Source organism: Chelonoidis abingdonii, chromosome 4 (genome assembly GCF_003597395.2).
Source record: "Chelonoidis abingdonii isolate Lonesome George chromosome 4, CheloAbing_2.0, whole genome shotgun sequence".
In the NCBI taxonomy this organism is placed as follows: domain Eukaryota; kingdom Metazoa; phylum Chordata; order Testudines; family Testudinidae; genus Chelonoidis; species Chelonoidis abingdonii.
The window spans coordinates 64727997-64753268 of NC_133772.1; the positions used below are offsets into that span (position 1 = coordinate 64727997).

At 38.7% G+C, this 25272-nt stretch overlaps 1 protein-coding gene and 1 long non-coding RNA gene across 2 annotated transcripts in view; both read right to left on the bottom strand.

The window, feature by feature from the left end:
* The window catches only part of LOC142046759 (uncharacterized), a 347351-nt gene that overhangs the window by 109327 nt on the left and 212752 nt on the right, over positions 1-25272 (bottom strand). The window lies entirely within an intron of this gene.
* Positions 1-25272, bottom strand: part of SLC17A6 (solute carrier family 17 member 6) — a 49753-nt gene that overhangs the window by 15555 nt on the left and 8926 nt on the right. Inside the window, exons 4-6 of the mRNA XM_032775261.1 lie at positions 2532-2646; positions 598-685; positions 397-483 (exon numbers count right to left, since the gene is read on the bottom strand). Coding sequence (XP_032631152.1) covers positions 397-483; positions 598-685; positions 2532-2646 — 290 coding nt within the window. The remainder of the gene's footprint in view (positions 1-396; positions 484-597; positions 686-2531; positions 2647-25272) is intronic.

Sequence of the window (25272 nt, forward strand, 5' to 3'; positions counted from 1 at the left end):
AACTTCTTCTCTGTTCGTACCAACGCTGAAATGGGTTTTAAAAATGTCTAGTCTAAGTAACAGCTCTTACGTGAAATTTTCTAGATTCTATTGGTGTGATACACTAGGAGGCATGTGAAATGAACGGTGTTGATTAGAGCAGTGTGAGTATTCTGTATTTTTTTCCTGTGATTAGTTTGGTTAATTATATTACACCATAAGGAAGTATTCATTCTGGCTAAAAGTTATTTTAGATTAAGGAAATAAACCCTTAGGACTAACTTATTTCTCTAGGCTGTATGTTTAGATTCAAACTTTAGTCTTCCTTTATTAACATAGGATGAAAATAATGAAGCCGTTAACAGTACAGACTAGATTCATGTAGTAATGGTGGGATGTAAACAAAAACTACCATACCATACACATAAAACACAGAAGACCATCCAGTATATTGCACTAGAATCCCAGCTAAAGGCATTGCAATAACAGCTCCTGCATAGGAACCTATAAAACAAGAGAGACATGACTGAAAATGGAAATACATTGTCTATGGGACTATTTAATACGGTCGGGGTAGGAGGGGAGAAAAGAAGAGGACAATATTAAAGGGTGTCTTACCACAAAAAGAAGTGGTTACTAGCCTACTTCTTTCTAAAGGAGGGGCCCACTTGCTCCATATCCCATGGCAGGCAGGATAAGTGACACCCTGTGGAGTGGGCATTCCACAAGTTAACATATGCTGATCAATTAGTCAATTGGTATTGTTTATGCATTTATATCTGTTTAAAACTAATATAAAGAAAATGATGATCTAATAATTATACTAGCATTTCTATAGCACTGCATGGGCACAATCTAACTCCCATTTTACAATGGAAAAACTCCCAGGGATTTGAATGGAAATTAGATCAAGCCCTATATGTTTACTATACCATACGTAATTTAATAACTTGTTAATATTCACAGTGCTCCTGTGAAAAAGGTGGTTATAATAATTATAGGTGGGGATAGTAGGCACCAAGGTGAAGCGATATGCCCAAGGTCACCCTTCACATCCATGGCAGAGCTAGCATTTGAACTCAGGACCTCCTGACTTCTCCTAAACCTAGGTTTCTTCCCTTAGACCATACTTGAGCTAGCCTAAGTTCTAGCCACCAGTAATATAATTGAAAAGTACGACACAGAAGCTAAAAATCAGCCACTTTCCCTTCACCCTGACCCTAGAAAACAAGAGCAGTGTGATTCTGGGAGACTAGTAAATATTGCAAATGAAGTCTTTCTCAGTGTCTTTGCTGTAATAATTCTTTAAGCACATATGAAAAAGGAAAGCTGAACAATGTTAGTTGATTTCACTTTAAAATGACTGCTCACTCTTCAACACAGGTTCAGGCTTTTGTACAAAAATAGTAGAATTTCACTCAGATTATTAATATTTGTATGGACCATATTTGCAACCTTGCAATACACAGTAAGTTTTTACAAAATGTTCCCTTAATAGCCAATTACACATTAAAAATTAAAAATTGGATTTTTGCATATTTTTAGAACAGTAGTATTTTTCCTTCTTTTAATGCAACATTTGATCTTCAACTGAACATAATTTTTAAATTCAAAACTTTTCTTTTTTTTACAAATTGGACATTTTTTTGTGAATTTGCAACAATTTATGCAAAACTTCAATTATGAGGTTTCCAGAATCCATTGCAAATGTTTTTCACAATCCTATTCAGAAGCAAGTTTTGCATGCAGAATTCCATCAAAGAGGGAAAGAGGATATTTTAATGTGCCAAGTCTAAAAATATCTTGTTTTATTTTTTATCTCCTAGTCCTCGTTCTCACTTCCTTAGGAGGTGTAAAGATCTGCCTACATCAATTAATTTGCAAGACTGGGCCTGTATTTGTGCATGCAAATTTATATAGTTGGATGTCTCCCTATCTAACTTGCACATGGAAATATGGGTAGTACACCAAGTATCCACCTTGCACATAGCTTGTTCACCCAAATCTAAGGTTTTTATATATTAAGATGTGTTCAAAATTGGTGCATTGGTGATGTGGAGACCATGTATTCAAATCTGGTCTAAAAATGTTAATAAGACAATCAAATTTACAATACAGGCCTGACCTTGCTCCCATTGAACTCAGTTGCAAAACTCCTACTGATGTCAATGGGTACATGGTCACTGCCTATTATAGAACCTCATACTTGATTTTAAAGAAAGTGTTCATTCTCCGGTCCTGGTCCAGAAACTACCCTGTGTGGGACACCCCTCAGATCAAGGTCTATGCAGCATTGGCTTAATTGGGAATTAAATAGTGTGTATGCCTTGTGCTGGCCCTCTGAACGGGGAGGATTTTACCATGTAATTTTATAGGTGAAAGAAAGATACATTGAAAACATAACCCAACGGTTCAAATAGCTGCATTTCATTGCATTAGGATTCAGCTCTTAACTGCAATAATATTTTTTCACTTAAAACAAAGACTGCTGGTTAGGAACTAGTGAACATCCACAGTCATATTTTCTTCTTACTCCAACTTCATTTTCATACCTCTACAAGGCCCTGCAAGATCCGGACAAAGATGACACACCCATAATGCACCTTAGCAGCAGATGGTATTAGCATATTAAGTGTGGCGGTCAGCAATATAGCAGCCCCAAACACCCTGTAAAAGAAAACCAGGGAAATGATTGCAGTAGTGGTCAAAACAACAGAAATTTTCAAACACACACACACACGCGCACACACACATGTGTTAAATGAACATTCTTTACAGAGGAACATTGAAATTACCATACTGGCGCAGACTCACAGTCTATCTAGTCCACTATTCCCTAATAGTGGCCAGCACTGTATACTTCAGCATGACTGGTCCCCTTCCACACATAGAACTCATCTTGATATACAATAGTTTGTGATTGGTTTAAGCCCTAAAGCATGAGATTTAATATCCCTTCCAAAATGTGTATCAGTAATTATGAAGACTCTGAACCTTCTTGATATCCATATAGATGTCCAATCATGTTTTTTTTTATCTTCCAAAGTTCTTGGCTTCAATGACTTTGACTTCAGCATCTTCCTATGGCATTGAGTTCCACAATCTAAGTAAACATTGTGTGAAAAAATTGTCCTCTATTAATTTTGAATTTCTTATCTTTTAATTTCTTAGAATGTCTGTCCCCTTGTTTTTGTATTTTGAGACATGGAGAACAGAAATTGCTGTTCTGCCTTCTTTGCCATTACATATTTTTACCATGCTTCTCTTATTCATCATCCTTCTAATTTAAACAATTCCCACTTTACAATCTCTCTATATATGAAAGATTTTTCCAGGTCTGCAATCATTTTCATCACTTTTCTCTGAATTTCCTCAATTCATCAATACTGTTTTGAGACAGATGACCAGTAGTGCACATGCTGTTCCAGAAGCGGCCACGCCATTTATTTATATAGAGGCATTATAATGTTCTCAATATTTTTTATCATCCCATTTTTATGTATTCTAATGTCTTGTTTCCTTTTTTGATCACAGCTTCACATTGAGTTGTCTACAGTGACACTCAGGACCTGAGTTAATACCATTAATTTGGAACTCTGTAATGTATATGATTGGTTTAATTGTTTTCCTTCAGTGTGCAATATTTTACATTTATCAACACTGAATTTCATTTGCCATCATGTTGTCCATTAACCTAGCTTGATTAAATTCCTCTGAAGTTCCTCACAGTCTTCGCTGGACTTGACTAACATAAATAACTTTTTGTATCATCTGGAAATGTAGTTACCTCACTTCTCATTCCCCTCTCTTCTTTTCTTTTAATAAATATATTAAACAGCATGGACACCTATTATGGAACCTTGAGGCAGCCCATGGTTAACCTTTGGCCACAATGAAAATTGACCTTTCAGTCCTACTCTTTGCTTCTGGTCTCCTAGCCCATTTTTCATCCATCACAATATCTTGACTCTCACCCTATGTCTACTCAACTTCTTTAGTAGCATCTAGTGCTGGACATTGTCAAAGGCCTTTTGGAAGTCTAATTAATGATGTCAACAGGTTCTCTTTTACCCACTACTTTACTGACACCTTTAAAGAATTCCAAGGCTATGTCTACACTAGAGACCTTACACAGACACAGCTGTACTGATGCAGCTGCGCCTCTGCAAGATCTCGTGTAGTTGCTCTATGCTGACAGGAGAGAGCTCTCCTGTTGACATAATTAAACCACGCCCAACAAGCTGTGGTATCTATGTTGGTGAGAGAAGCTCTCCCACTGACATAGCACTGTGCACTACCACTTATGCCAGCAAAATGTATGTTACTTGGGGGGGGGGTGTTTTTTCACACCCCTACGAGCATATATTTTGCCAGTATAAGTGGTAGTGTAGACATGGCCTAAGAGAATTGTGACACACTATATTTCTTTCCAGAAACTTTGCTAATTAGACCATATCATATCATGATTTTTCAGGCGTTTTGTTATTCTCCTTATTCCATTATATTTATTTAAATACAATAAAACATCCAAATTAGGGAAAATGTCATTATTTTTAATATAGTGTAATGTAATCTCTTTCTTAGGTACACTGTTTAAACAGTATCTACTTGGAAACCAGTGGCCTCATCTTGAAATTACAGAGCACCCATAACTCCTTTTGACTTGCATATGTACTTAACACCTCTGAAAATCAGGTCTCAAGTGTTTGACTCTTGTCTGATGCTGGTATAAATCAGAAGTAACTATTGATGTTAACAGACTTCCACTGATTTAATTGACAGTGGATAATTGACAATTTAGCCTGTTAATAATTAAAACAAACAGATGTTAAATATAACAATAATATTCTAACTCTTCTTCACTTTAAGAAAATGACCCACTGTAACATTCAGTACAATATCTGTTTGCCTCAAAGCTTTGATCTTGCAGTCTAACAATATACAATATTCCTGCTAATTTATGGCCAAATTATCAGCCCTATGATGAGCAACACCTTATTCCTCAAATAGTTTTATTGATGCCACTGAATATTACTAAGTATATCAGAATCTGGCCTTTAATAATAGTAAACAATATAAATCTTCTCATCTTTAAAGTGGTTTGCAGATATTGTGTAATTAATGAGTTCTACAGCATAGATGATTTTGTGGGTATTCCATGTAATTTTGTGAAATGTATATATTCTTCCTAAAATATCATTTTGTTTCCATAGCCTGCTCATTATAAAAGCTCAGAATGACCTGTATGACTGTATAACAGTTCTACAGCAGTGCTCAAAAAGCACTCTAATTTTCATTAATTAAATGTCTGAAGTAAACCACATTTATCCAAAAAGTATGTCAACTTTTGTACATACCATGTGAAACCTACAGCGATCATTTGGTTAAACCAGATCATTTATAACCTTAATTCCTGTTGGGTATGTCTTTAATACAAAATCTATATGATGATCATAAGATTTAAAACAATCTGAATGTTTTAAAGAGTTACTTAGTGACTAGACTGAAATCTTGTTATGTATTGTCTATGATTATATCGTATTTTAGGATAAGATCGAACAAAGACAGAGCCATCCAGTTTCCCTACTACAGAAGAATCTGCAAGACTGTATAGCTCAGCTATCTATTTTAGTTTCCATTTTTCCTAGCTCTTGACATTTATTATGGGTCTGATTCAAAATTCATTGGAAAGATGCCTCAGTGGGCTTTGTCTTGGGCCATATATGATTGTCCCTTTTGTCTCTTGATATTCATTATATGGCTTTTTCTGTCACCTTGAAATTGAAGTGGATTTGTGTTGAAAAACTGATTGCTCTAAAAATATCCATTGTTAAAATCAAATTCTTCTTTTTTTTTTCATCCTCTGCTTCCAGCCCAGAAAGTGTCACAGAGTGAGTGCTTCATACAGAGTTGTGGCACAAAGTATTGAGAAGCATATCCCCAGCTTGCCCAGGGAGGATAGTTTGCACCATGATGAGGCAGAGGGTGCCCAGTCCACTGAATGGTTATTACTGGAGCTCAATAAACATCTGGCTCTGCATTCTGTCCCCTTCCTTTCTTGGCCCATGCTAATGTCCACTCAAAAAAGGTTCTGTATACTGGGTGGATGGTGGGATGGGAGCAGGTAGTAACTAACTGTCCATTCTATCATTACACCAGCCGGGGGTCCTCTTTGTGCCACTGGAGCAACACAAAGAGGATGCAGCCAGTGGCTAAGGCTGGGCTATTTATTTATGAAAAAATATAACGCTAAAATAAATCATAGGGACCTCCAATTACATGACATTTTGCTATCACATCCAGAACTGATTGATGGGAAAGAGATCACCAAGGCATTTGTCAGCATTATCTTTGGCTAATGACCAAAACTTAGCGATAACCAGGCCTTAGTCTGAACAAGCAGGAAGGAATGATTACTTACAAGGAGGAATTCTTCCACAGAGATGTTTGTTTCATATATATCTATTTAAGGCTAAAGACTGATACAAATCCCTGAACAGGAAATTAAATATACTGTACTTTTAATTTTGACAAATGGTAAAGGGCAGCTGTACAGGAAGAGGCCTCTGTTTATATACTTCTCAACACCCCATACAGGATATATTTATGGCAGGGCTTGGCAACATTTTCTGTATTTTTTCCTAGATGCCTGAATTCTGTGTTAGCTCTTCATGTTTTAAAGTATAGCTTTTGTTTCCTGGTTGATGAATCCCATCAAAAGCACGTGCAGTTCATTTCCTTTCATTTTAATCAGCTCCCTCCCAGATGTTAAAGCATACTACAGCGATGTCATATTAGAATATTTTTTTCATTTTGCAGATGAGAATAAATTCAGCATCTTAGGAACTTTGTTTTAAAATTTTTTATTCTTGCTCTAGAGTGGTTTTTTCAGCCTCTCTAGAGCAATAGACAGTAACTGTCCTATGCAAGTGTGGCAAGAACAGAATGCAGGGTGAGTTTTATTTTATTCATAGGCAGGGATGAGGGGTCTTTGGTTTGGTTTGGTTTTTTTCTTTTATTTTCTGAATAGATCATCTAGTTAAGTGTCTCGTGCAATAATAATGCACATCTTTTAAGTCAGTTCTTTCACTGATGAACCTCCTTGGGCTAAGCAACAAAGAGTCCTGTGGCACCTTATAGACTAACAGATGTATTGGAGCATAAGCTTTCGTGAGTGAATACCCACTTCGTCAGATGCATGCTGGTATAGTGGGTATTGGGTTGTGGGAAGTGGGTATTCACCCACAAAACTCATGCTCCAATACATCTGTTGGTCTGTAAGGTGCCACAGGACTCTTTGTTGCTTTTTACAGATCCAGACTAACACAGTTACCCCTCTGATACTTGACTCCTTGGGCTAGACTCTCAGCTGTTGTGAATCAATGAACTTAGTTGAAATCAGTGGAAATCACCATTCTCTTCAGCAGTCAGGCCAGGAAGGAGAGTATGTTAGAAATTACCACCTCCTTATAAGGAAGTAATTCCCAGAATTCCCTCTAACAGGAGATTAAGAAATCAGTTAAATCAGAGTAAATTTTTGCTTTGGCAAAGTGACTCCAAATCTATACCACTATAACTGAGTTCAGACTCTAGCCCCTAGAGCCTGTTTTGCACAGTTTAGTTTTCAGTTTAAGGCTATATTTCCCAGCATGACCTTTGTGTCAGTCTCCACCAAACAGATATAAGTTGACTCGTTCAACTTGTCCTCTTCTAGAAGAGGAAGGAAGATGCCCCCCTAAAGAATGATCACAAACATATATCTCCCAGATGGGACCTATTTAGAACTGCAAAAACAGTAAACATTCAGTAGCATTTATAAGCAGAAGACACAATAAACAGAGAACCCCACAATGCTGTTAATAACAAGTTATTTTTAATTGTAGTACCACACTTCAATACAACCTCTTAAAAACCTGTTCCCCTGCTATTTTTATTCTAAATAGATATGAATTCAAATCTAGGATAAAACAGCACCAAAAATTATTATTCTGGATTTAGGCAGCTCTTTATCCTCATTCTCTGTTGCAAAATTAAAAACTGTCACACCATTTTAATGCCTTACTGTTTTGGGGGAACCAGTTTTCCATATTACCTTAAGTCTTGAGTAAATCTATCCTTCTATATCTACCTATGCCTTTACACACACACATATATAAACAGCTCATTATTTCCTGCAGTTCAACATAGTGTTTCCTTTTGCTCATGTATCCTTTGACAGTGTTGTGCTTATTCGTTCTCCACAGATCTCATATTCTTCCTCATTAGCAGAGTGTTTATATTTCTATAAGCCTGCTGTTTATTATTTCATATAACCCTGGTTAACCACATAGTCCACAGCTGACATTTATTCCGGTTTGAACTAAACCAGGATAGTTTTCATTTGTAGCATTGCTAAGTATATATTTAATGTTCCCATTTTAATAGATGACATCCACAGATTGGAATTGAAGTTGCAGTTTTCTCAGAATATGTTATAGTCCCACAAAATCAGTTTGCTTAACATCAAAATCAGCTGCTTGCTTCCTTCTAGTTCTCACCCTTGTTAGTATTTTAAATTCTAATAATATTCTGATCAATATACGTTAAATGCCCCTTCACTTCAGCCCTGTTTCTCATACCTGACTCATCTGACAAAATTAGGTTCAGACTTGTCTCTAATCCTGTACTCTGCTCAGCAAAGCAGATAAGAAAGTAAACATGCACTATTTCCAGAAATATTTTCCCTCTGCTTTTACTGAAATCCTATCCAGATCAATATCTGAGTAATTAAAGTCCTTTGTGATCAAAGTTCTGGTCCTTTAAATTACACTCATTTGCACACTATATTCTGGTCTTACTCTAAAACAAATATAGGTCTATAGCAATATCAGGATTCCCCCAATTATATTTAAAAAACTTAGCTCCTATCCACATTATCTCAGCAATATTATTATTATGTATTATTTGTCTTATGGTATCACCTCTGAGTCCCAGTTGTGGATCAAGATCCCATTGTGCTAGGAGCTACACAAATGCAGAACAAGAAGATGGTCCCTGCACCAAAGAGCACCATCTTTCAGAATATCTACTACTGCTGCATTACTCTGTTTAAGCCACCCTCCCGAATCCTTCCCTTAACTGTCACCATCTTTTCTTGTCTTGTCTTATCTTTCCTCACTACTTCCCATCCTACTTGGTTTTTCAGCTCACCCATATATCACCTCACCATTTCACAGAAAGTCAGTGGCACTTGGGTTCCTAGATCACTTAGACACTTTAACCTTTTTTACCCAGGATCTAAAATCTTTTGCAGTCTCCCTTTTGGGGCCTGATCCAATGGGAATCTAATGAAATGGCACTATGTAAACCAGCACAAACCCTGCTGAAACACAGCTGGGAACGGAAGGAACTGCAAATAGCACGTACCATAATGGGGCTATCTTGGGGGGATTTGTGGTGTACTGGATTGTCTTAGACATAGTATATTGGAGTGGAATCTGTTTGCCTGTTCTGTTGCTGCACCAACAAGTCAAGCAATGTTCAGAGAGAGAGACCTCTCCTCCAAATATCCTGTAGCCTAGGGAAATATGCACTAAGCTGGGTGACAGTAAATCACATGTTTATGGCCTCATCTCTCCAAGTTATAATTCTGGATACTTCACAATCCTTGTTACCAAACAAAACCTCATACCTCAAGTGTAGACATCAGTCAAGCATTAACTCCACGTTTTAAAAATAAATTTCACATGGTCACTTCAGGAAAAGTTGGGACTATAATTCAGATCACTTATCAGGTAGGCCCAAGTCTTATCCAAGCAGCCATACTCCCTTTCAGCGTGAGCGTGCCAAACCTATTGTCTTAGATTATCCTATATCCAGTCACTGCTATAATCACTAGATGCAATCCCCTCCCAGAACCAGGGATAGAACCCAGGATTAAAAGCTCCAATGTTCAGCTGATGCTAGCACACATTGGCAGGTTTGAATAACAAGTATGCCTATTTGTGCTTCTGTAATACAAGAAGTAATAACAGCAAAAGCAATTTTGAGGAGGAACTGGAATAGCTGAGATGGGAATGGGGGAAAGAAAAGATGACGATGACTCAGGGAGAAAGTGATTAAAATGGAAAGCAGTTGCAGAGGGGACTTGTTTTTTTGTTTTGCCTTTAAGCTGATTGGTTCATAGCCCTTCTCTGAGGGAAATGAAAGAGAATAAATGTTCTTCATCTCTGGGTTTCTCATCCCCAGAACTCTGCAGCTCCGCTGTTGTCATCTGCCATTGGCATGCAGCTGGCACTGTATGACTGCACAGCATTGTGGAGTGTTGTAGACACAGTTTGCTGCTGCCTTTGGAAGAAACATCAGATCCAGGGGTGGCTCCAGGCCCCAGCACGCCAAGCTCGTGCTTGGGGCGGCAAGCCACGGGTGGCGCTCTGCCAGCGCCGTGAGGGCGGCAGGCAGACTGCCTTCGGCAGCTTGCCTGAGGAGGGTGTGCTGGTCCTGTGGCTTCGGTGGATCTCCCGCAGGCACGCTTGCCGTGCTTGGGGTGGCAAAATGCCTACAGCCGCCCCTGACCAGATCCCAAACTGAACTGAAAATAACGGTAGTACAGACACATGCCAAAAAAGATCCAAATTCCTTAAAGGCAGATGGTTGGCTGATTGGGTTAGAGATATGACGTAGAGCAAGAGTGCAGGTTTGGAGGTGTCCTTTGTGGTGTTCATAATGTGGACATGTGTTTAACTGCAAGGACTGTGAATGAAAGCTATTAGGATGATACTCAAAAACTAAGAGTCACTTCTATATGCTTACAGATTAGGGGTCAGATCCTCAGCTAGTGTAAACTGGCATAGTTCTGTTGATGCCATTCACTGATAGCACTGACAAATTGCTAGATAAACCATAGCTGTTATGCTCAGAATGTGAAAACATTATGTAAAAACCCTATGAAAATCAAAAAACATTTTTAAAAAAGCCCAGTTATTATATGACCAAGAAGCAAACCTGGATTTGTTTAAGGATCATAAAATAACAATTACTATATTACTGAAGCCTATAAAACTGTGTTTTAATTGTAAATGATTATACAAATAAAGCAGTGATTTATTCTTAATTGGCCAAATCTTTAAATCCTAAATCCAGTGCATTGTTTACAGTGAACAATTTATTTAACACATTTATTTCCTTATTCTCTTAATGAATTACCCACAGCCTATTTATTACTTACAAACTGCTAATCATCACCATTTCTTGGAGTATTCAGGATTCATAATTTGTCATTCTTACTGTTGTTTCTGCTCCTGGACTGGTCAACTCCCATACTTTTCCAAACGATTGTGTGAACGCTTCCAGCGCGCACATTTATGTGAATGCCTTTGTACAAGTATTCATAGTATGTAGCCTTTCCACATTCATTCTTGAAAACAAAAATGGAATGTTTGTGGAAAGCCAAAATGAATTAATATTTTGTTATTGAAATGAAAGTTTGTAAATGTGACTCAGTGAGGTTTTTGCCTGTTTGAAGTACTGAGTTGAAACTATAAAAGGACTTCAAGATTTAGTACTGGACAACTATATAACAACTTTTTCCTCTGTGCTTTGATGTCTTAGATCCAGATCTCTTTTGCCACAGAAAGCCCTTTTGGGAAAAGCCATGAGTTTCCCTTTGCAAAGTTTCTCCAAACTCTTCCATCAAAGTGAGGTGGAAGTGTTGCCCCCTGTGGAAGAAGCAAGGTATTGTATTTGTCATCCAGGAATGTGGATAGGCTGAAGGATTGGGAAGATGCCTATTATTGCCCCTGCCATCTCCCCTTCTTCCCAGATGGTGCACGTTGTCCACCTTTGTGAAAAGTACAAATATTGCTACAAATTTAAAGCAGTTTATTTTTTTAAAATACAAAAACTCCTAGGACCAGATCCTTAGATGTGTTCAATGTCTGCTTGCTGAGCACCTGAGGAATGAATATGAGTGGCTTTCTGCTATCTTTCCACCATGCTGATTTGGGGGGAAGCCAGGGCTAGTTCATCTCCCAGTCCAAGTCAGAGCAAGGCCGCTTTAACTTGCCTAGTTGATAAAGTTCCATGGGATTATTCTGCCAGCCCACAATTACTGCAGTGTAACATCCTGTGCCCACAACCGATCCTATTCTTTCCTATCCCTGGCACATCTACAGCAGAATATCAGCAGCATGTGGTATATGACTAGCTACACTGTCTTAACATGACCTAGGAAATCCCTTGTGTAATTCCCAGACAGCAAATTTAAGCCAGCCCTCCATTTCTTTTTCAGTGCAAGAACAATTCCAGGGGACATAGTAGGGGCCAGGATCTGGCCCAGAATGTCCAGAGACTTGTTTCCAGGAAGATTTTTACTAGAATCATCTTGCAAATGTTGCCACCATTATTCTGTTTCTATACCTATGCTTTTTTCTCATTGGGTCAAATCCTGAGATGCGCTGAGCACTGGCTGAACACTTACACCTTCCACAATTTTAGTTGCCCATTGCACATACCTTTTCCCCAGCTGCTTCACTAAGAACCCCCACTCCAAGAGGGCTCGGGGGACAGCAGGCTGTCTGGGCAGTTCTTCGTAGCCTAGATAGTGATTACAGGAACTGTACTTTCAAGGGAAGGTAGTGGGCCAGAGGGCTGTGCAGAGGCAAGAAGCCTCTGTGTGGAAGACCATTCCTTCTGGTAGATTCTCTAGGATCCACAAATGATCTGCTCATTCCACCCTAGATGGATTTAAGGCAGGTATTTAAGCCTCCTCTTTTCTCCAGACTAATTTATTTTTATCAAGTCTAAATCCATCTGAATTTGCATCATGGTACAAGTATATAAAAATCTGGTTTAGAGCATTAGTACTTCAGTGATCTGCACTTGTTTTGCAACATGATCCATCAGGTCATATGTGGAAGAAAGAACAAAACACTCAAGCTAACTGATTCACCAAAAGGAGTCTAGACATTATCTATAAGGGCTAGACTGAATGGCATAGTGAAACTCCAGGGCTGAGTTTAACAATCCAGTGCATCAATAATGCATAATAAATTCTGCGTTTATTTTGCTATGAGCCAGTTAGAAGACAATGGCAAAATTCCCACTGACTCTAATGATCCAGATGTGGCCCTATGTGGCTATCAAGCTGGCCTCTCCTGTTTGCTTCCAGGCTGGTTTTGAAATGTGAATGTATATTTTTGGCATTGCTAGTAGACATTTATTGATCCATGGGCGAATAACACTCAACCCAGGGGTTTCACTTTACAGCTCAATATAATCTTCTAGGTCTAGCTAATGTCTTGACTCATCCTTTCGAACACATTAGCTTTGGGATGCCTTAGTCCTTACATATGTAATCTGGTTTCAGAGTAGCAGCCGTGTTAGTCTGTATCCGCAAAAAGAACAGGAGTACTTGTGGCACCTTAGAGACTAACACATTTATTTGAGCATAAGCTTTCGTGGTCTACAGCCCACTTCATCAGATGCATGTAGTGGAAAATACAGTAGGAAGATATATATATACACAGAGAACATGACACAATGGGTGTTACCATACATACTATAAGGAGAGTGATCAGTTAAAGTGAACTATTATCAGCAGGAGAGAAAAAGAACTGTTGGAAGTGGTAATGAAAATGGCCCATTTCCAGCAATTGACAAGGACATGTAAGGAACTGGGTGGGGATGGGGGAATAAGCATAGGGAAATACACATAATCTGGTAGATCATGTTGCAAAACAAGAGTAGCTGATTCAAAGTACCTTACTAAAGATCTTGGTCTCATTTTGTTATTCCCACTTTTCTCCCTTGACTTAGATGCATTTGCTGTTTTTAGAATTAATCCAGTGTGTTTTAATCTCAAATGCTTTGAGGAGTTGTTTTGTGATATATTTACCACATGAAGGACCCAGAAGTATCTCATCTAGCTAAATCGTATGTTTGTTCATACTGCTTTATCCCAAAGTTTTATGAAAGGACGCCTTTGTGTCATTCTGTACAGACTATGGCCATGTTCTCTGCTGATGTATGCCAGCAGAGTATTTGGTCCAATCTTTAGTACTAATTTACAGCCTACTTCTGCTCTCATTTTTGATGGTCTTAATTGCACATGCAGGGCCAAATGGTGAATTCAATTACACTGATATAACTCTCTGAAATTAACTCCATTGGAGTGAATGTTGGTACTCTGGATTTAGTAAGTGTCATTGCCCTTCTGGTTCAGATCAATGGTGTGGCTAGTCCAGTTTCATGGCTCCAACTCGGGCAAGTATCAGAAGTTTCTCAGTAATGGGACAGTTCTGTCCTAAACCCTAGTGGTTAGTGTTTGATTATGTCCTGAAGAATGATGATAGATATCTCTTATCACTTTTTATACCAGCGAATGCAATTGCAGATCATATTCTTTTCATTCTAAACCTTTTCTGACTCCTACCACATTGTTTATTTGCCTTGATGATATTTTGTTACAATGAGTTCCACATGATGATAATGTAGGGTGTTTTTTAAAATGTATTTCCTTCTACCAGAATGAAAGGGTTTCACGGGATATCTCTTTGATCAAATATTATGAGAAAGGCTAATTAGGAGTTCCTGACTGACCTTTTTTGCACTCTTCATTATTTAATATGCAACTATCGTGTCACTTCTTATTCATCACCTCTCTAAACTAAATAGTCCTAATAATCTATTTCATCTGCCTTTATATGGATGCATTCTCTTGCTTCTATTTGATTGCCCTTCTCTGGACCTTTTCTGTTTCTGTTCACTCCCTTTTAGAGATGGGCTGACCAGAACTGAATCCAGTATTAAATGTGAGAGCATACCACTGAGTGATTTTAGTGGCCTTCTGATATCTTCATTATTATTCTCCGTCCCTTTTTAAATATGCTCTAATATCTTGCTTGCTCTATTAACTATTTCTTTGCACTGAGCCTGAGCATGTGTTTCTACTGTGCTGCCCACAATGGCAATTTATACCCGTACAAGTGATGGCAGAATTTGGCTTGCAATGACTGCAGCTATATGCACAACCCTAGGCATGCAATTGGGTGTGCATTTCTGCATGATCACCAGGATCTCTCACCACTGCACACTTGTATCTTTAAGCCTTAGGAGAGAAGAACTCTCCTACTTTTCTATACTCTTCCTATATTTACTGAACTAAGTATGTTCACCAAGAACAGCATTCCCCATACCCATTCCCAAACAATCTCAGGCCAAACTAATACACTCTGTTTACTTTTGTTCACCATCCCCTTCCTATTCTTTTTTGATCTTCACATCATTTCAAGCAAAGACTGGAGCTGTCATCAGTGAAAACGTGGAATATGATGGATACCTTTTTGGTGTATTTCAGCATTCTTAGTTCCTTCTGGGTGAAATTCAACAACACTCATGTAAAACCTAATGAAACAACTTTGTGTGAGAACCATTGGGTTTGCTAGGACAACCCACAGGCAGGGTATAGCCACCCTCTACACCAGCCCTTCCTTGGAAACAGGATTTGTGCCCATATGAATTATGCATAGGAATACTGTGTCTGTGTAATCATGGATCCAACTGACCAACCACTTCTCACTCAGCCCACATTACTGCCGCAACACTAGTCATCCAGAACTCACACAGCCAAACTAGTGGGTGAATTTCACCCGAGGTAGAGATTCATAAGGACTTAATCCTCCACAGAGAAGGTGCAGAATATGTTTTCACTGCAGAGTAACATAACAGCCATATTGAGTGAGACCAATGATCTATCTAGCCCAGTATTCTGTCTTCCAGCAGTGGCCAGTGCCAGACACTTCAAAGGGTATGAACAGAAAAGGGCAATTTATCGACTGATCCATCCCCGGTCATCCAGTCCCAGGTTCTGGCAGTCAGAGGCTTAGGGACATCCTGAGCATGGGACTGCGTCTCTGACCATCTTGGCTAATAGCAATTGATGGACTTATCCTCCATAAACTTATCTAATTCTTTTTTGAGGGCACTTATACTTCTGGTCTTCACAACATTCCCAGGCAGCTCATGTTCTCAACACTCAAGTTAGTCCTTTCAAGTTACCATAGCACAAGCAAGAGCAGCCAGACTGCAAAATAGCACTCAGGTTGCTGTGTTCACACTGGCACTGTACTCTCTCATGTGTGACACTAAGAATTCTGGACGCACATCCCATGCTTCTTAGCACCACACTAAGATGAGCTACTCTATTAATTCTTTCCTAGTGAATTGTGGGAACTGTCTTTTCCGGGCACACGGGGAGAATTCTGGGAAGCATCAGAGGACTAGTGGTACTCATGTGGAATTAGCCTGTGTGCACTATACACAGTAGTTGTGTCAACAGCTGCTAACTCAGGCTTTAGTCTATACCCCCTCTTGGGCCAGCCAACTTCAGTTAAAAGCACCTCCACACATGATTTAAAAGGGTTTGTGTGTGTACAGGACTTAAACTAGGGAAAAGCTCCAAGTTATGAATTGAGTTAACTCTGCAGGGAAGACAAGTGATTTGAAATCTACACTGTTCATATGGTGCTGAGGACTAAATAGAGTGTTCAACACTAACTGTGCTAACATGAAGTCTTTGCTCACACTGGCACTGGGGTACAACCACCTTGTTTTCTCTACTGCATGCTCTGCAACAGCTTGCAGACTCAAGGCCTGAGAATTTGCAAAGACCTTGAATGTCACATCTTCTACAAAAGTCTAGCAAAGCATTTAAGCACATGCTTAACTTTAAGTCAATGGGAATATTCACATGCTTGAAGTTAAGCTCATACTTGTGTGCTTGGGGACAAGGAGAGACACAGTAACAATGTCTACTGGGGAGTACTGTGTCCCATGGAATTCCAACTTGGGTGTTATATCTTTGCAGCAACATGGGTACACAATCCAGCCTTAATTATAACTAGATATGGTTCTCAGATTTAATCATATCTTCTATGTTTAGTAAGGCTGTTGATTAATTTCAGTTAACTCATGCAATTAACTAAAAAAAATCGTGATTAAAAATTAATCACAATCGCAATGTTAAACAATAAAATACCATTTGAAATTTATGAAATATTTTTGGATGTTTTCCTTCATTTTCAACTACATAGATTTCAATTACAACACAGAATACAAAGTGTACAGTGCTCAATTTATATTATTTTTATTACGAATATTTGCACTGAAAAAGGATAAAAGAAATAGTATTTTTCAATTCACCTCATACAAGTACTGTAGTGCAATCTCTTTATCATGAAAGTGCAACTTACAAATGTAGGAGTTTTTTGTTACATAACTGCACTCAAACAAAACAATGTAAAACTTTAGAGTCTATGAGTCCACTCAGTCCTACTTCTTATACAGCCAATCACTAAGAGAAACAAGTTTTTTTTTAATTTACGGGAGATAATGCTGCCCACGTCTTAATTACAATGTCACCTGAAAGAGAGAACAGTCATTTGCATGGCACTGTTGTAGTTGGCATCGCAAGATATTTACGTGCCAGATGCGCTAAAGATTCATATACCTTTTCATGCTTTGGCCATCGTTCCGGTGGACATGCTTCCATGCTGATGACCCTCATTAAAAAATAATGTGTTAATTAAATTGTGACTGAACTCTTTGGGGGTGAATTGTATGTCTCCTGCTTTGTTTTACCTGCATTCTGCCATATATTTCATGTTATAGCAGTCTTGAATGATGACCCAGCACATGTTGTTTGCTTTAAGAATACTTTCACTGCAAATTTGGCAAAGTGAAAAGAAGATACCAATGTGAAGTTTCTAAAGATAGCTACTCTACCCAAAATTTAAGAATCTGAAGTTTCTTCCAAAACCTGAGAAGGATGAGGTGTGGAGTATATTTTCAGAAGTCTTAAAAGAGAACACTCTAATGCAGAAAGTACAGAACCCAAACCACTAAAAAAGAAAATCAACCTTCTGCTGGTGGCGTCTGACTCAGATGATGAAAATGAACATGCGTCCGCACTGCTTTGGATCATTATTGAGCAGAACCTCCCATCAGCATGGACGCATGTCCTGTGGAATAGTGGTTGAAGCATCAAGGAACATATGAATCTTTAGCGCATCTGGCATGTGAATATCTTGCGATGCTGACTACAACAGTGCCATACAAATGCCTGTTCTCACTTTCAAGTGACATTGTAAACAAGAAGCAGGCAGCATTATCTTCTGCAAATGTAAACAGGCTTATTTGTCCGAGCGATTGACTGAACAAGGACTTGTAGGCTCTAAAGTTTTACATTGTTTTATTTTTGAATGCAGGTTTTTATTGTACATAATTCTACATTTGTAAGTTCCAATTTCATGATAAACAGATTGCTCTACAGTACTTGTATGAGGTGAACTGAAAAATACTATTTCTTTTATCATTTGTGCAAATATTTGTAATAAAAAATAAATATAAAGTGAGCACTGTACACTTTGTATTCTGTGTTGTAATTGAAATCAATATATTAGAAAATGTAGAAAACATCAAAAAATATTTATATAAACAGTATTCTATTGTTTAACAGTGTGATTAATCTGTGATTAATTTTTTTTATCACACTATTAGTTGCACGATTAATTTTTTAATCGCTTGACAGTCCTAATATTTAGACAAAATACCATCCATCACTGTAGATTGCCCACCATATGCAAACCTTTTCATGGGTTAGATGGCAATAGAGAAGAGCAATGTTCAGCATTGTCACTGATCTGTGTGATCTTGAGAATTTGGTCAATTAACTTCATCCAAGAATTCTGAGACACCTATTTGGAGATACTGTTTTAAATGCTTATATTCATTGCATTAAGAACACAACCCTTTTCAAGGTTAGGAGCAGATATGTCACCATGCTGACATAGTCCTGACCATGAAGAAAAACAGAACTTCTCAAGAAGTTTTAAGATTTATATCATTTAGTGTTTCTCTTCCACTCCCATTTTATTTACCTTTCACTAGAAATATTGAGAGAGACTTCACATTTCAAGACACTCTTCAAGATTGGTATAGTCTCCAAGTTGTCTTTAAAGTGTCTCAGAATTTTCAGAACATGATGATGGCATTGCATTAGTCTGAAGATATTTCAGGAAACATTTGATGCAAAGTTAAACACGTGTTAAATTACTTAAACAGGGATAGGATGGCTTGTGTTCAAAGTTGAGCACATACCTAATTACTTTTCTGAAATGGCCTCCAAATTCAAATGAAACAGAATAGGCCCAATGAAACTGGGATCGTTCCATGAATATCAGAAAGGTTTACCAACCGAGCTGCTAAGCAAGACAAATACAAGAAGCTACCACCAAAATTAGAGATGAACTCTTATCCCCAATGCATGTGTTTTGTCTGTTCTTGTCCATGGTGCTGTTAGCCTTAAGGCTGGTCCTCTTAATAATGTGGTGTATCTCAGAATAGCAATTTTGCTTGTCATCTAAAAAAGGTGATGAAACTGGCTATTTCCATCATACATCTACATGGGATGGGGGAAGTGTCTGTGTGCTGCTCATACTAAATCCTATTTTAAGCCTTTTGCAAAGCATTAATATGTAAAAGCTGATCTCTCACCATCTAATCCAATCTAATAAAGGCTTGGCTGCATTATTAATTTTGCCACACATCTGAGGCTCGCTTTTATCAAACAAAAAACCCCACCCAAGTCCCTTGGTGAATCATTAAATTGTGAAAATGGCTTCATCACTCATGACAGAAAAATGGAAGGACCAGAACCATATGGCACAGGGAGCAGCACCACCAGCCACCCTCATGAGTGGTACTTAAAAGGCCCTGCAACACTGTGGGGTGACCAGTACTTCTTGGTGTTTTGTGCTCTGTTGGCTGCTCTGACTGGAAACAGAAGAGGCATGCACCTGTGCCTGGCAGCATAGTCCAGTTCAAGCTGCATGGTTTTGAAGTGAACATGAAAGGAGGGGTTGGCAGGAGTAGCCTCAGGGGTTATTTGAAAATCCAGTTACATTAGAAGGGAAGAAAATAGAACTTGCAGAACCAAACTGGAAATCAAACATTCCTACATATCCCAGTTACAGTATGACTCATTTATTGTTTGTTAAATATAACAATACTCTGTGTTAAATATATGAATACTTTGTTACTTCTATATACAAAATGAGTGTGGAATAATTTATCCTGCAAAAAGGTGAATAGAAAGATATTAAGCTGCAGTCACACTTTGAATTCAGAATACCTTAGTTTAGAAAGATTTGGTTTTAAATTATTATTATTATTATTATTAATTTACTAATTAGTTAGGGATCAGTGACAATAATAACAATTTCACTCTCACTCTAATGCCAGAGTTCAGATTAAAATATTTCTGACCTTTTGGGAAGAAATGCATTGAGATATCTGTATGGAATATAGCTCAATTTATTCAGGCAAGTAATCTCAGTGGAATCAAAAGGATTACTTGCTATGAGCAAGGGTGATCAGAATTCAGTCTTTACTGCTTGGGTGAATTGGATTTTAAAAACTGAAATAAAAGGAAGAACTTGAAGTCACAGGTTGCTTTATATATTTCTATTTAAGCCATCATGAGTAAATGCTATAGAATTTAATATAAATTAAATAAACAAAGGTTCTACAGAAATTCAGCAGCATTCTATGAAATGAACTAAAAACATGTTAGGCCAGCTGCTTTAATGGAACTATACCCATTTACACTACCTATGAATCTGACCCATGGGACTTAACAGAGAAAGAAAACCTTATGTCATTACCATAGAATTTCACAGCTTGTTTCTTTCCTTTTTTAAAATCATGATCTCCTCTTAGATTTTATATGATTTTTCATAAGAGAAAGTTCTAACAGCTGAACACTCACAATTTAAAATGTTCACGACCCATTGTTTTAATCAACAGAAGCCTGCAACTCTTTTATGGTTTGATTTTCAAAAAATGAATTCTCACAAGCAATGACTGATAATTACTCATGCTGAATGGATTTTTTGTGTGCTCATGACCAGTTGTGCATCTCACTGGCCGCCTGGATACTCAGCTCCGTATTTTCATGTGCAAACACAAGTATTGCTTTCCTACATTAAGCATGAAATTGCACACGTGGGATCAGCTCCTCAATGGGCCTACCCTGATTTATACTATCTAGCTGTCTATCAGTGGTGAAATCAATCAGTGGTGAAGTTAGAGGAAATTTTGGTATTAACTTTGATGGAGCCAGGATTTCACCCAGATTTTTAGCCTATCATATAAGAAGTGGTCCCATAATCATAATCATAATCATAGATTATTAGAATTCTGCTTGGCAAATGCAGCAAAACAATATGAAAGTGATATTACAGTTCCACACATTTTCACTTTGGTGTTATAGCACAACCAGTACATGAAATCACACATTATTCTCAGACCTCTGTAGCATTCACGGAGGTGTGAGTGTGGAAGAAGGCTAAATTCAGAATTTCATTACTTTTCTAGTTTAAAGGTAAACTACAGTTAACCCTCAGCACTTATGTAACAGAGATTTACATCTTTGATGAATGCACAAATAGCTAATCCTCACAGCACCCCCAATGTGTTCATCAGCATTGGTTCATTTCCAGGCAGTGGCTTGAATATGGAAGGCACAAGGAATCTCTCCTCTACTTGTATGGTCCTGTGACAATTATAGGAGTAACCTTTCCATTCACCTCCAGGGCTAAACAGTGCCTAAAAGGGGAGTGAGAGTGGCAAGGAGTCAGGCCCATGTGCCTCCCCCTGTGCTATCTCTTGGAGTGTGACCAGCACAACAGCGGAAATAGTTAACATCGGTCACTCCCCTTGTGTGCCAGTGAGCTCTGGGAGGAGATCAGTCTCCCTGCATCAGAATTCCTCCTGCAGCTTCCCATTAGGGCATTAGGTGGTAGATTCCCACAATGCAGGGCCTGCCTAAATGGCACCATTGAACTGTCCTAAGTGGGTTGTTTCACACGATGGGTCAGTGTTAGCACAGGATTCAGGAGGTTTTTTTGTCCAGTCCTATTCTCACCCCATTAGACAATGTTGTCTCTACAAGGTAAGAGGCTGCTTCTGTAAACCATTTGTCATGAGATTTATCACTTTGGAGCCGATTCTGCATTACACTCTAGCCACTTTGTACCACTTAGATGATGCAGAGAATCCAGATCCTTGCTGCAACCCATCAGTGGAAAATCCCATGACAGGAGTGAGAACTCCCTGCTGGTATAAACCTAGTAGAGTTGACTCATGTGCCAACTGCTCCCCTAGTATAGGGAAGAGGATACATGGGAAGGGAATAGATAGCGCTCCACTACACTTTCAGTCTTTCATTGATTTAAATTCCAATTGGAAATCTGCACTTGTGGCATAAGGTAATTCAGTCCCTAGGCTGCTCTAACAAATGATGGGTCTGGATTGGCACAGAATAAGTGATTATAACTGGTTCCCCAGTACCCTTATCCTGCATCAAGCAGAGGTCAGATTCAAGGAATAATTGAGCCCTCTTACTTAAGCACAACCATTCATGTGTTAAGATTTGCAGGACTGGGCCCTAATATCCTATGATGTATTTTAATCAATTGATATATTAGCAAAACAAACTGCATCAGCTTCTCTGGCCTATGGTATAAGGGTAATACTTAGAAAATATTCAGTATAATGTCATTGCTATGCTACAAATGGACAGTGAAATTAATTATTGAAAAATAATTTCTGCATTTGTTACCAAAATATCCCACCCTCCCCATGGTTATAAAATACCTAACCATCCTGGTCATCAATTTTATATAAGACATTTTTGAATTATAAGAGCGAAAGAACTCCCAAACCACAAATCATATTTATGTATTATTTAACAAAGCTTCAATCAGTGTAAAATGCATTTGCTTTAAAAATCTCTGTTGACCTGAGCTGAACCAGGATTATTTTTATGGCCTAATTCTAAATTCTGAGGGTTAGGGTTGGAGAACAGTCAGCATTTCATGGAGTGCTATTCACTCAGACACTGTGAAATGCTGTCAGTCCCTAATGTTAGGCACTCTTGTGGGGAGCCACTATAATACTGGCATTCAAACCTTTAAAAGCAACCTCGATATGATTTTCAGGGCTTTCAATTGGCAGTAGCTTGCACTGTGAATTATGACCCAGTTGATTTAGCAATGCAGAAAATTGATACCAAAATTCTGCAGTGTAATTTTCCTGGTTTCACTGATAATATTCAAAGGAATTTTAAAAAAATACAAATATAATTGTGTGTTCATGTCCTTCCCTCCTTCCTTGGGATGCATTTTGCTGTGAGTTATCCTGAGGAAATCCAGAGTGAATCCAGTAAAACCAATAATAATTAATACTCATCATTTCTAGACCTTTGGGCAAGTAGTATGAGCCTGAACCTGCTTGCCTTGCATGAGAGCATCAACAGGCATGGTGCTGTAATTGACCTATAGTATAATTGTGCATGTGCATTTTTCTGGGGTACTTCTTGGAACCCACCTCTCCTCCTTTGCCACAGTCACCTCAAGGGCCCTGCATCATGATATCATTTCCTCCAGCTAAGGATCTCTCTCTCTCTTTCTCTCTGCAAATCCCATTAATTCCATCCCCAGTGTAAATTAGCTTTGGGAGGAAAGTAGTGTTATTCAATGAGAGGCAAGATACCCCTCCAGAAGTGAGCTCACTAGTTCTACCACATTCCCAGAGCTTGAGGGTCTGGGGAGAAAGAAATCGTTAGTCCTGATTCCTGTGTGGCAGAGCACTGCCACTAAACTACCAGAATGGTCCCCGTACTCCATGCTATTAATATCTTAATGTTTAATCAGTGGAAAGATTATCTTCACTTGGAGGGCATGTGAGACCTTAGGACTTTGTGCAACCCTAGCTTCCTGTTCTCTGGTCTCATTTTTGCAGGGTGATGTCACATCAACATCCTCCAATGGCAGAACCTCCTCTGGGAGGAGAGATGACTCTTGCATTCTAGCCGAAGAGATCTACTAGGATGATCCGAGGAATGGAAAACCTGCCTTATGAAAGGAGACTCAAAGAGCTTGGCTTGTTTAGCCTGGCCAAAAGAAGGCTCTGGGGGGATATGCTTGCTCTATATAAATATATCAGGGGGATTAACGTTAGGGAGGGAGAGGAATTATTTAAGTATTTAAGTTTAGTACTAATGTTAGGCACAGGACGAATGGTAACAAAACATTGGATATTAGGGAAAGTTTAGGAACTTGAAATTGACGAGGTTTAACATATAGGGAGCTGAAGTTTCTGGAACGCCTTTCCGAGGGAAGTAGTGGGGGCAAGAAACTTATTAGAGCTTTAAGATTAAGTTGTATAAGTATATGGAGGGGATCGTTATGATGATAGATTTAATTGGCTGGGTGGGTGTTGTGGCAGGGGGGGTATTGAGTGGCTGTATCTGGATTATCGGCAGATAACAGTTACTGCTCAAGTGGTCTGTGAGGGGATGGTTGGATGGTGAGGAACTGGGGTTTACGCAGAGAATCTTTCTGGGTGCTAGCTTTGGATGATCTACTTTGCCCACATGTGCTCAGGGTTTAGCTATCACCGTATATTGGGTCGCGAAGGAATTTTCCTCCAGGGCGGGATTGGCAGAGCCCTGTAGGTATTTCGCATCTTCTATTGTAGCGTGGGGCATGGGTCAGCTTGCTGGTGGTTCTCTGCAAGCTGAGGTTTCAAATCACAATATTTTGAGGAGTTTCAATAAAATCTCAGATGGTTAGGGTGTTTTATAATGTGTATGGGTAGGGTTTGTGGCCTGGCCTTGTGCAGGAGGTCAGCTAGTTATCATGTGGTCCCTTTCTGACGAATGAGCTCTAATGAGTCTATTGGAGTCTGTATTCCATTTTCTTTTAGCTATACACAGGAAAGAGATGTAACGAGTTTGTAACTCTTTGTTAAAATGAACTTTGGGCTTGGGCCTGGTCCGATTTTTAAAGTGCTGATACGTCCTGTGAGTCACTAAAGTGCCATTGAAAGTCAATGGCTGAGGGGTGTTCAGCACAACAAAAGGATAGCAGCCTTTATCAACCACCTCCTGCTCCTGTTGATATCCAGACGCAGTTTGATGGGGTGCTCAGAGGATACCAGCACTTAAAAGCCATAAGAAAGCCTTTGAACAATCAGAATGAAAATACAATCCAAACCCACCTCTACTAACTCGTAGGCAAATAGTGCCAAGTTGAACTTCAAGAACTGAAAATGTTATTGGAGTCAATCAAGACAAATGTCGAAATTATTTTCTGACATTGGATTGTCCAAGCCATATATATCTTTGTCCACCATTGTCGTTCATTGTAAAATGTATTTATCGTTGAACTAAAACTCAACACATTATCAGGATTA